This window comes from Sarcophilus harrisii, chromosome 4, assembly GCF_902635505.1.
Source record: "Sarcophilus harrisii chromosome 4, mSarHar1.11, whole genome shotgun sequence".
NCBI lineage: Eukaryota > Metazoa > Chordata > Mammalia > Dasyuromorphia > Dasyuridae > Sarcophilus > Sarcophilus harrisii.
In genome coordinates, this window is record NC_045429.1 from 432,878,163 (window position 1) to 432,890,578 (window position 12,416).

General features: G+C 37.1%; 1 protein-coding gene across 1 annotated transcript in view; it reads left to right on the top strand.

Moving 5' to 3' along the window:
• The first annotated feature begins 9,390 nt into the window (after positions 1 to 9,390).
• CRLF3 (cytokine receptor like factor 3) overlaps positions 9,391 to 12,416 on the top strand; it is a 33,648-nt gene continuing 30,622 nt past the window's right edge. Inside the window, exon 1 of the mRNA XM_031967633.1 lies at positions 9,391 to 9,606. Within this exon, the coding sequence (XP_031823493.1) occupies positions 9,472 to 9,606 (135 nt within the window). The 5' untranslated portion in view covers positions 9,391 to 9,471. The remainder of the gene's footprint in view (positions 9,607 to 12,416) is intronic.

The window sequence follows — 12,416 nt, forward strand, 5'->3', positions numbered from 1 at the left end:
TGCCATGGGAAGCATCTGTCTCAGAGCCTCCGGTCTGACGCTGTGCGTGCTCAGTCTGCAGCTGGGAGAGCTGCCCTGAGGCGAGCAGCGAGGGACTTCTGGCAAAGTCAGCTCACGGTCGCTACCGAAAGCAGTCAAACCACTACTTTGATTTTTAAAATTCTGAATATAAACAACAAAAAATAGGGCTTGTTCATATGTGCGTGAAGAGAGCCTAAAAATGAATCTCCTAAAAGTTTTTTACTTATTCACTTTATAGTATTTTAATTTCCCATTTACATAGAAGATAATTTCCAACATTCATTTCTGTGAAATTTTGAGTTCCAGATTTTCCACCTTCCTCCCTTACCTCTTCCCTTCCCAAGAGCTCAAACAAGCTGCAAATTTTAAACAAATTTCCACCTTAGTCGTGTTGTGAAAGAAAAATCAGCAAAAGAGAAACACTATGAGCCAGGCAAAAAGTGAAAACAGCCTACTTCTATCCACATTCACTCTTCATAGTTCTTCCTCTGGGGAAAAAAGAAAAAAGATTCTTCATGCAACAAATCTCCATTCCATAAGTTTGCTTTTCTTTGGATATCTAATAAGCTCCACAAGTTATTTTCAGAACTGTCCTGCTTGGACTTCCATCTCAAGAGCCCTTTCTTGTTTTCATCTCTGCATTAAAAAAAATTTTTTTTTTCTATGATCTTCTTAAGGGGACCATAATATTACTTTTTTTTTTTTAATTTTTTTTTTATTTAATAGCCTTTTATTTACAGGATATATACATGGGTAACTTTACAGCATTAACAATTGCCAAACCTCTTGTTCCAATTTTTCACCTCTTACCCCCCCACCCCCTCCCCTAGATGGCAGGATGACCAGTAGATGTTAAATATATTAAAATATAACTTAGATACACAATAAGTATACATGACCAAAACGTTATTTTGCTGTACAAAAAGAATCAGACTCTGAAATATTGTACAATTAGCTTGTGAAGGAAATCAAAAATGCAGGTGTGCATAAATATAGGGATTGGGAATTCAATGTAATGGTTTTTAGTCATCTCCCAGATTTCTTTTTTCTGGGCATAGCTAGTTCAGTTCATTACTGCTCCATTAGAAATGATTTGGTTGATCTCGTTGCTGAGGATGGCCTGATCCATCAGAACTGGTCATCATCTAGTATTGTTGTTGAAGTATATAATGATCTCCTGGTCCTGCTCATTTCACTCAGCATCAGTTCGTGTAAGTCTCTCCAGGCCTTTCTGAAATCATCCTGTTGGTCATTTCTTACAGAACAGTAATATTCCATAATTTTCATATACCACAATTTATTCAGCCATTCTCCAACTGATGGACATCCATTCAGTTTCCAGTTTCTAGCCACTACCAAAAGGGCTGCCACAAACATTCGTGCACATACAGGGGACCATAATATTACTGACCCTGATTTTATTTCCCACAATGAAAACAGAGAAAATGGAACAGCAAAAAGCTCAGTGAGCTGCCTAACATAGTTCCTTCACAAAAATCTAGAACATATATCAAAACAAATTCTAAATACAGGTAATGAAACTTGCCAAGCTCTCCAGAGCATTCAGATCCCCAGTCTGAGCTGCCCCTGACATATTAGAGCAACCCAAAACTCAATACTTCAAAAAAGTCAGCACCCAAGAGCTCATAAATTCAGCCCAGACATTTCCTCCAGAATTATGAGATTGGATCTCACAAAGTCTGAAGTAAGAAAGTAGGCTGAAAGAATGGTTGAATAACAAAAGAATCTTACCATAAAAAGATATTATGGTGGCCAAAAAGCTTATGGCATGATTTCAAAAAAAGATAATGACTCTAGAACATCTACAAGAAAAGCCTCAAAGGAAAACACAGTTTAGGCATAAGTTCAACTACCATTCATGAGGAATATAAACCAAATATATTTTTTTAAGTTTTAAAATTTTTTTATAAGTGGAATAAGAATGGGAGAGTATGAGGGGAAAAAAAACCAAAGAATTAGAAGGGGAATGAACAGTTTCACACAAGAGGTGCAAAATCTTAAGCAATAAATGAAAATTAGAATGACTAATTAGAAATTTATAACACCGTGAAACAAGAAATGTCAAAACGAAGTCAAAAGATTGAAAAAACAGGAGAAAATGTAATACATCTCAGCTCAAAGGAAAAGAAATTGATGAGAGATCATTTAAGTCATTGAAATCTGAAACCCTAAAGAAAAAGAAAAGAGCCTAGAGATCAAATTTCAAGATCTCTTATATGAAGAGGACAAAGTGAAAATGGAATCTATGGTCACCTTATGAAAAAAACACCAAAAATGAAAAATCCAAGGAACATTATATGCAAAAGCTAGAATTTCCATATTAAAAAAAATTTACTGCAAGCAATCAGAAAGAAATAATTCAATTATGGAGGAGCCATATAGGATTGTGGATAATTTTGTAGCTACCACTAGAAGAGAGTGAAGAGCTTGGAATTTGTTGTTCTAGAAGGGAAAACATAAAGGTTTACAAACAAGACTAATTTACCCAACAAAACAATGCTACAGGGATGAAAATGAAATAGAGGACTTTCTAAGCATTCTTGATGAAAAAATCAAGTTGTGTAGGAAAAATAAAACACAGAAGTCAAGAGAAATGTAGAAAGGTAAACATGAGTTAACAATCATAATAGATTAAACACTTTATTTTACTATAAGGAAATGATTCATGTGTCTGTCCCATCAGGACTCTTTTATCATCAAGGATTATGGATTGTTAGAAGACAGGCAGCCTAGAAGAGATTTTGTTATATTTTGATGACCTTAGAAGAAAGTGAAAGGATAAGAAATACATTGTAGAGGCAGAGGAATTGGGGGGGGGAGGGGCAGGGAGAAAACGGAAAAGGAAAAATATCTTATAATCAGGATGCCAGAGTAGACTATACAAACAAGGAAGGAATGTTTGGAGGAAGAGAGTAACACTTGACCCTCACTCTTATCTGAACTAGTTAAAAGAGGGAAGAATACACACACAATTGAATACAGAAATACATTTCACTCAACAGGATAACAGGAGAAAAAGAAGTGAAGAGAAAAGGAAGAATAAAGAGAGTTTTAAGGAAAGGATTAATCCTAAATATAACAAAAACTAGGCTGGGTAAGTAGGGTTGAAAAGAAAAAAAGAGGGGCAGCTAAGTGGCGCAGTGAATAGAGCATCAGCCCTGAAGTCAGGACAACCTGAGTTCAAATTTGGTCTCATACGCTTAACACTTCCTAACTGTGTGACCCTGGACAAATCACTTAACCCCAATTGCCTCAGCAAAAAGGAAAAAAAAGGAAAAGAAAAGAAAGAAAGAAAGAATCAGAACCTATGATTGTGAAGGAAAGAGAATTGGGACAGGAGAACAGAAGCACACTATACTAAACCTAGGTTATTGTGCTGAGCATACTCCTTTCTTTTCATCTTCTCCATAGGGGTAGGGTGTATGGTGGGAAACAATTAGAAATGTATAAAAAAATAGGATAGAAGAAAATACACAGTCAATAATTCTAATTGTCATGTGAATGGGATAAATTCACTCATAAAGTAGAAGAGAATAGAAAAATGGATTAGAAAGCAGAATCTAACAATATGTTGTTTACAAGAAATATATTTGAAACCAAGATTCCAACAGTTAAAGTAAGGTGTTGGAGCAAAATGTCTTATGCTTAAGACGAAATAAGTTAATAACTCTGATCAATTTTGCATAGGGCCCATGTGATCATTTGTTTTGCTTAACTATGCTTATGAGTTAGAAGAGCTGTTTTCATCAGCAAGGAAGAAAATAGGCAGAAGAGAAAATTAATATTTGCTAATTGACTAAACCAAAAATTATATAAAAATAAACAAGTCACAGTGATTACTGTTATTCTTGGCTAAGAGACTTAGACTCATTAAAGCCATCTAAATATGAACTTTGCAGAACTGCTGTGTAGCACATTATATTTCACCTTAGTTCTACATCATCTCCTTCAAAGCTCATGTCTTTAGACAAGCTGCTCGGGGGACTTGGGTTCTCCATCTTGTCAAAGACTGACTTTTCTGAAACTATTTAGAAACTTTGCTTGCTCCTGAGTAAATTCGACTCCACTTATTGGACTCAAGATGTCTGGATATCTTAAACTCACAAGGTCTCCTCCAAACCTAGAAAATTAGATGCTACTCAGGAAAGTAAACATAAACTAGAAAAGGCAGGCAGGCAGACATTTATTGGCTGTGTGACCCTGGGCCAGTCACTTAATCCTCTTGCCTCAAAAAAAGAAAGAAAAGCTAGCTAGGGCCCAGATACAAACTGGCCTAGCTGAGATCATATTCCACATGAAAATGGTCAAGAGATGAGAGAAAAGAGAACAACTTGTCCCTCCAACCTATTCTTGAGGTGTTTAGAAACAATACTCTATTTGCTATGTCATAATTAAAGCAGAGGATTGAGCTGGAAGCTTTCTCTTCTTTTAACTCATGGAGTACTCTGTCTCACTGCTATTATTATGGGGAAGAGAGAAGACTAAGGGACCCTTCAGGGTTTACCATGTCATACCAAAATTCCAAGTCCATTCATCATTTTGTTACCTTAACACACCCAAATGCTGAGTCATACATGTGACTGGGCAGAAGCAGGCAAAGCATATGTGCATGCTCTTTGTAACCTATATTACACTAACAATTATCCAAACATGTAGTGGATTGCCTCAGAAAGGGATGCTTGCCTACTCCCCCTCCTCCCTCCTAGTACCCAACTATCATACCCAGGTTCTTTGGAACTGAATTTATTAGCTGTTCTATCAATCCTCCAGATCCTCAAATTTTTCTTCTTACCTCTAACCAGTCAAAATTAATTATATGTTCTCACAGCAACACAAAAGTACATATATTCAAAATTGAATTCGAGATAACTAAGATAAGAATCAAGAACAGTACTCTTATCACTCATTTCCCAAACTACATCTTCCCAAAATTTCAGAAAGTAAAGGTTGTGAGTTCTTATGATTCTGTTTCCTGAGGCAGCTTATCGGTGTAGTCTTGAAAGTTAGCAAAACAAGAAAAAGAAGTTTGAGAATCTACTTGATCAGCCCTAACATGCTGCTATGTCAGCACATTTCAGTCACCTAAAGGAAGATTAAAGGGCATGAGAAATTTGCCAGATGATCAAATCCAGGAACCTTCAGATTTGAATGATATCACATTGCAGTACTAGATTTGGAGAGCATAGAAATCTTACATTTGTAGTTTCTCAAGACTGGAATTGCAAATCAAATTGGAAGGATTGGGAAAAGGGGGAATATGTGCTGCTATTGCTTCTTGGTGCAGAAGAAATAAAACTCCTAGTTTGGAATTAAGTGTAGCTTCAGGGCAGCTTCTTGGCTTTTCAGCCATTTTCTCTCCTACTTTTCCAGCCTACCCAAATCTTTCTACCTTCTATCTCTCTCATAAGAGATAGAAGTCAGACGATAGACAAAGAAAATTACAATGATTACAGATGACCAGTTGCCAGTGTGGAAATTATTTCTGAATTGTTAGGATAACGATAAAAAGCAATGCCAAATAAAATAAAGAATAAAATTCAGAAGATGTGGGCATGTAAATCAACTAATCAATAAACATTTATCAAGCAACTGTTATATTCCAAGAGCTATTCTAAAAACTGGGGATCCAAAAAGAGAAAAGACAATCCCTACTCTTAAGGAGTTTACAATCTATAGGAAAGAATACATGAAAATGTATGCAAAGAAAGTAATATACATAGGATATATAAGAAATAATTAACAGAAGGAAGGCACTAGTATTAAGAGGAATTAGGAAAGATTTCTATTAAAAGATGGAATTTTAGTTGGGACCTAAAAAAAAACCAAGGTAGTAAGTAGCCAAAATAGGGAAAGGAGAGCATTTCAGGCATGGGGGAAAACTAGAGATAATGCCTGGAACCAAGAAATAGGGAGACTTGTTTGTGGAACAGTGTCATTGGATCTAAGAATATCTGTTGGGAAGTAAGGTATAAGAACACCGGAATGGTAGAGATTTTTGTATTCCATCTTGGAGGCAACAGGAGCCACTCAAATCTATTGAGTAGGGAAGTGACATGATCTGACCTTAGATTAAGGGAAATCATTATAGTGGTTGAATGGAGGATGGATTGGAGTGGGGAGAAAGTAGAGGCAGGAGATTCAACATTAGGCTATTGAAATAATTCTTAGAGTGAGGTGATAAAGGCTTGTACTAGAGTAATATCTATATAAGAGGAGAGAAATCAGTATATATAAGAGATGTTTCAAAGATGAAATCAACTAGTCTTGGCACTACATTGGAAGTGAGAGATAATAAGTTGAAGATGACTCCTACATTATGAGCTTGAAGAACTAGGAGAATGGTATTGTTCAATACTGTAATAAAGAAGATGGTGGGGAAAGGTTTTAAGGAGAAAGGTAATGAGTTCTGTTTTGAACATGTGGAGTTTAAGATGTCTACTAGACCTCTAATTTGGGATGTTTTAAAAATAGTTGGAGATGCAAGATTGGAAATCAGCTGAAAGGTTGGGGTAAAAAGGGCGATCAACAGTTTCAAAGGCAGCAGAGGAGTTAAGCAGATTGAGGATTGATAAAAGTTGTTGGTTTTGGCAACTAAGAGATCATTAATAACTTTGGAAAGAACACTTTTAGGGGAATGATAAAGTTGAAAGCTGAATTGTAAGGGGTTAAGAAGAAAGTGAAAAGAGAAAGTGGAAGCATTTATTATAGACAGCCTTTTTGAAGTGTTTAGCTACAAAAAGCAGAAGAGATATAGAGCTATAGTTAGATAACTCCAATTTGATCCTTTTAAATAAGCTGTTGATGTGATTAAAAGACAGATAAAATAATAGACATCACTACAAACTGATAGCATTTCATAAGGAAGTTTAAAGAATGTAAATCAAACACCACAATGGAGAAACCAAAAGAATAGAAAATATCTAGACTGTTGAAACTTTTGATCTTTTACCAAGTGGAGAAAAATGGAAGGCAACATTAATACCAGTTAAAGAATATAAACTTGTATGAAAAATATTATGTAGCTAGAAGATGATAAATAGTATTACCTCATAAGATAATGAGAATCAGTACAGAAAAAAATTGAAAGATTGGAAAGAAATTCAATTAAGTAAAGTCATTTTGAGGTCATTTAAAATGTACTTAATGTTTTTAATTTTTCCCCTATAATACATATAAAAACAAATTTTAATATTTGTTTTTAAAATTTTTCTTTCAAATTCTTTCCCTATTTCCTTTCTTTCCCCCTCATTGAAAAGGCAAACAATTTGTTATAGGTCATGCATGTGCAGTCATACAGATCATATTTTCATATCAGTTATGTGGTGAAAAGAAACATGATAAAAATAATAAAAACAAGAAAAATAAAAAATATGCTTTGATTGGCATTCAGATTCCACCAATTCTTTTTCTGCAGGTGGATAGCATTTTTCACAGGAGTCCTTTGGAACTAGTTTGGATCTGTGTATAGCTAAATCATTTATAGTTGATCATTGTACATCTTGCTGATACTGTGCACAATGTTCTGATACTGCTCACTTCACTTTGCATCAGTTCATGTAATTCTTTTCAGGTTTTTCTGAAATCATCTTTTATAGCACAATAGTATTTCATCACAATCATATACCACATCTCATTTCTAAAATATATAAAGAACTATGTCACATTTATAAGAACACAAATCATTCCCCAATTGGTAAATGGTCAAAGGATATGAACAATTTTCAGATGATGAAATTAAAGCTATCTATAGTAATATGAAAAAGTTCTCTAAATCTATTGATCAGAGAAATGCAAATTAAAACAACTTTTAGGTACCATTACATACCTCTCAGATTGGCTAAGAGGAAAAGATAATGATGAATGTTGGAGGGGATGTGGGAAAACTGGGACACTAATACATTGATGGTGGAGTTGTGAACTCTTCCAATCATTCTGGAGAGCAATATGGAACTATGCCCAAAGGACTATCAAACTGTGCCTTTGAGCAGTGTTTCTATTGGGCCCATCCCAAAGAGATCATGAAAAAGGGAAAAGGACCCAAATGTGCAAAAATGTTAATAAGAGTCCTTTTTGAAGCAGCAAGGAACTGGAAACTATTCAGTTTGATGGATGCCCATCAATTGCAGAATGACAGAATAAGTTATGGTATATGAATATTATTATTCTATAAGAAATGATCAGTAGGATGATTTCAGAGAGGCCTGGAGAGACTTAAATGAACTGATGCTAAGTGAAGTGAGTAGAATCAAAAGAACATTGTACACAGCAACAAAAAGATTATGTGATGATCAGTTTGATGGACATGGCTCTTTTCAACAACCTGGTGATTCAGGTCAATTTCAAAGCTCTTGTGATAGATCAAGCCATTTGCATCCAGAGAGAGGCTTATGGGGACTGAGTATGGATCACAACATAGTATTTTCGCTTCGTTATTGTTCTTTGCTTGCATTTTGTTTTCTTTCTCATTTTTTTCCTTTTTGATTTTTCTTGTGCAGCACGGTAATTGTGGAAATATCTATAGAAGCATCGCACATGTTTAACATATATTGGATTACTTGCTATCTAAGCAAGGGAGTGGGGGGAAGGGAGGGAGAAAAAATGGGGAACACAAGATTTTGCAAGGGTAAATATTGAAAAATATACACTTTTTTGGGAAAATAAACAGCTTTTGAAAAAACAACTCTGTTTTATACCTCAGAGATGTTGCATCATTCATCCAAGGCAGTCATTAAAACAACACTGTTAGTACCAGTACTGAACTGACATTTCTTATACCTCTCACCCCATTCCTCTCACATTGGCTAAGATGACAGGAAAAGATAAGGATAAATGTGGGAGGGAAAATTGGGTCACTAATGCATTATTATAGGTGGAGTTGTGAAATGATCCAACCATTCCGGAGAGCGACCTGAAACTACCCCCAAAGGGCTATAAACTGTGCACACCCTTGGACCCAGCAGCGCCGTCACTGGGTCTGCACCCCAAGGAAACCATGAAGGGAAAAGGACCCACATGTGCCAACAAGTTTGCAGCAGCTCTTTCTGCGGTAGCAAAGAACTGGAGCATTAGCGGATGCCCATCATTTGGTGAATGGCTGAATAAGCTGTGGTATATGAAGACAACCGGACTCGCCTCTGGCTGCTCTAGGGAGCGCTTTGCAATCTTGTTCCAGGTCTAAACGTTCCCAAACGTGTCCTGCACTGGCCCCTCCTCCCTGGAGGCGGAGCTGCGCGGATGCTTCCCAGCCATTCCCGGATTGGTCAGCGGGGCGTGGGGCGTGGCCTCCCCTCGCGGCTGCTCCGTGCACGCAAATCCCGACTGTCAATAAAGTTTGTTCGCAAGCCCGGCGAGGGAGGAGGTCTGACACTTCCGCCTCCGAAGAGGCTGGGCCGGAGCCGGGCTAGGGGCCGGAGCGGCGGCGGCGGCTGGATGAGAGGGAGGATGGAGCCCGAGCCGGATCTGGAGCTGCTGCTTCAGGAGGCCCGGGAGAGCATCGAGGCGGCGCAGAGCTACCGGCGCGAGCTGGGCCAGCGGCTGCAGGGGCTGCAGGCGGCGCAGAGGCAGGTCCGAGTCCGAACCCGGGCCCGAGACGGGTCCGAGAGGGGGAGGGCGCGTGAGGGGGCGCGAGCGAGGGGCGGGGCCTCAGGGGCGAGGGGCGGGGTCTGAGGGAGGACGTGGGAGGGGAGGGGTGCCGGGGCGGGGCCATGCTTGTGAAGGGGCGGGAGTGTGCTCCGGGTGGGGGGGGGAGGCGGCGGAGGGGCCAACTAGGAGAAGCGGGGAGTGGTCTCCCCAGTCTGGGGGGGGCGGGGAGCGGATAGGGAGAACAGGGAGAAAAAACGGGGGAGGGGCTGAAGAGCCGTGAGTGTGAGGAAAAGGTGGGGGTTGGGTGGAGGTCCGTGTTACCTTCTCCCCATTGAGGGCTAATTAAGTACTGAGGCCTTCGGGGCTGAAATTCTGCATATCGCTTTGTATAATCATTTCCGTGGTTCTTTGCTAATGGGTGCCAGGCACACAGAGAATGCATGGAATCTTACGATTTATCGGACGAAATTGTACACGAAAACACGCGCCAGATGTAGCCCTCTAAGCTTATAATGAAGTGCCTTTTTTTGAGTGAATGAATACTTACTTCTCTGTACCGTTTCCCAATATCGATGCCGTTGGTGACCCAGTGCGATTATTTATGTTTTTATATAAAAGATGACCTTTTTTTTTTTTTTTTAACTATAAACTTTCTCATACTTACAAAAAATGTAAATTTAGTCCTGGTAATAACAGTGTATAAAATGTCTCCTATATTATGTCTTTCTTCTCTTTACCAGTTTTGTAGAGCAGGCTTGGCCGTGTATTATTTTTACTTTAGAAAAGGTGACCCAGCGGAGGGTTTTTCTACCTAAATATAACAGTCGCCAAGCTCAAGAGGGAATTCCCTAAGTATCCTAGCCATAATAAAGTCTTTGAAACAAGAATCTCAAAGTATTTACAGTATGACAGTTATAGTCTTGCTTTTGTTTTCATGGGAAAGTCCCTTTTTAAAAAATTTTAACTTTTGCCATTTGACCAGTATATTATGATTATTTTTTTTTATCTGAGTATGGTCAATCTTATTCCCAATTAAAAGCCAAGAGTTAAATATTAAAGTACTTATTGTAATAATCACTTCATGTGGAAATAACTCGGTTTTCAAAAGTAATTTGATGTAATTATTTGTTAAATGTATTGAGTTATTTTCATACATATTCTTTGTCATCTTGCTTCCAAATTTAAAGGCGATAGACTTTTTCTTTATAACTCGAGCCTTGTATTGCTGTAGTTTAAAAAGATTTCATAAAGATCTAATATCCTGCCTTCTTGGGTATACAATTAGAACATACTTCAGTTAGATTTGTGATGACTTGGCCTCTTTTATGGACTGACGAATGCTGTACTTTCCCTTTCATGAAAGAGCTCTGTGTGTTGAACTGGTGCTAGTTAAAACAGTTTCTGTCCCCAAAGCAAATTAAGGGTGTATTTCGAATGTTGGTGATTTATACTAAGAACAATCAGCTCTCTGTCACTTTCATTTCAATGGGAGTTTGTACTATAAAAATGTTGTCAAAGAAAGTATTTATTGCTTTTTATTCAATGGCTGAGTCATTTTTAGGGTTCAGTCATTTTTATAACAATGATCCAAAATGGAAATTTATGGCATTATGGTCAACAGTGATGCTTAAGGTAGAAGGGGGAAGGGAGGACTCTTCTCCAATTTGCTTGGACAATAAATAATTTTATTTTTTTCTTAGTGAAGTTTTTCCCTTCATCTTTTAAAAACATCTTAGTAATCATATAAAATTTCTCAAATATGAGATGGAGAGTTGTTTTTGTAAATGAAAGTTTAGAAAGAATAAAACATTTTGCATGTCTGTCAAAAATAAACAAAATTGTTACCATGTCTAAGCTTCTTCACTTGTGGTTACTTTGGTGCCCTGCCCCGAGAAAAGGAAGTTCTGTGTAGTGAGTAGGAGTGTCAGTAAAGGCCAGAAATGAGTTAGTTTTCAAGAAACTGTAGCATTTTTACCACTCTCCTTACCTAAATGGAATTGAAATTGTTAAGAAAAATTTTTAGCTTACTGAAATGCCTGATCAAATCCTTGGTGTCACGATGAAAATACAAAATAAATGAACTCCCATTCTATTTGGAGATCATTCAAAGGAAGAATTAATCAGTTATACAAGGACATGAAATGTTCACTTCCTTAAAGTTTTTTAGAGCTATTTATAAACTTGTAGTGTTGTTTTTTATACTTGTGTGATCTAAAGCACTGTGACCTAGTCTTCTGACTAAAACTATTTATCTGAATTGCAAAACATATTTTCTCTATAAATTATCATGATATATTCTGCCCTAATTAACTAAGTCTTCCATGCTTTGAATTAAAAGCCTCAATATGTATGTTGAAATTGGATAATTATCCAAAAAAGTGAATCAGTATATGAAAGGAACTGTAGAATTACATCTCATTATATGTTATAACCTATACTTTAATCATTTTGACATGTGGAAATTTGCCACTTATGGATTTTTTTTTTTTACTTCTGTCTTTAATTTCTCTCAATTTTTTAACAAATAAATAATGGCTTTTATTTCCCAAAATATATAAAAAAAGAGTTTTTAACATTCACTCTTGCAAAAACTTGTTCCAAATTTTTCTTCCTCCATTCCCCCTTTCCCTAGACAGCAAGCAATCCAATATATGTTAAAAATGTGTGATTCTTCTATACATATTTCCATATTTGTCATGCTATACAAGAAAAATCAGATCAAAAAGGAAAAAAGAATGAGAAAAAAAACAGGAAGCAAACAACAAAAAGAGGTGAAAATACTATGCTGTGAT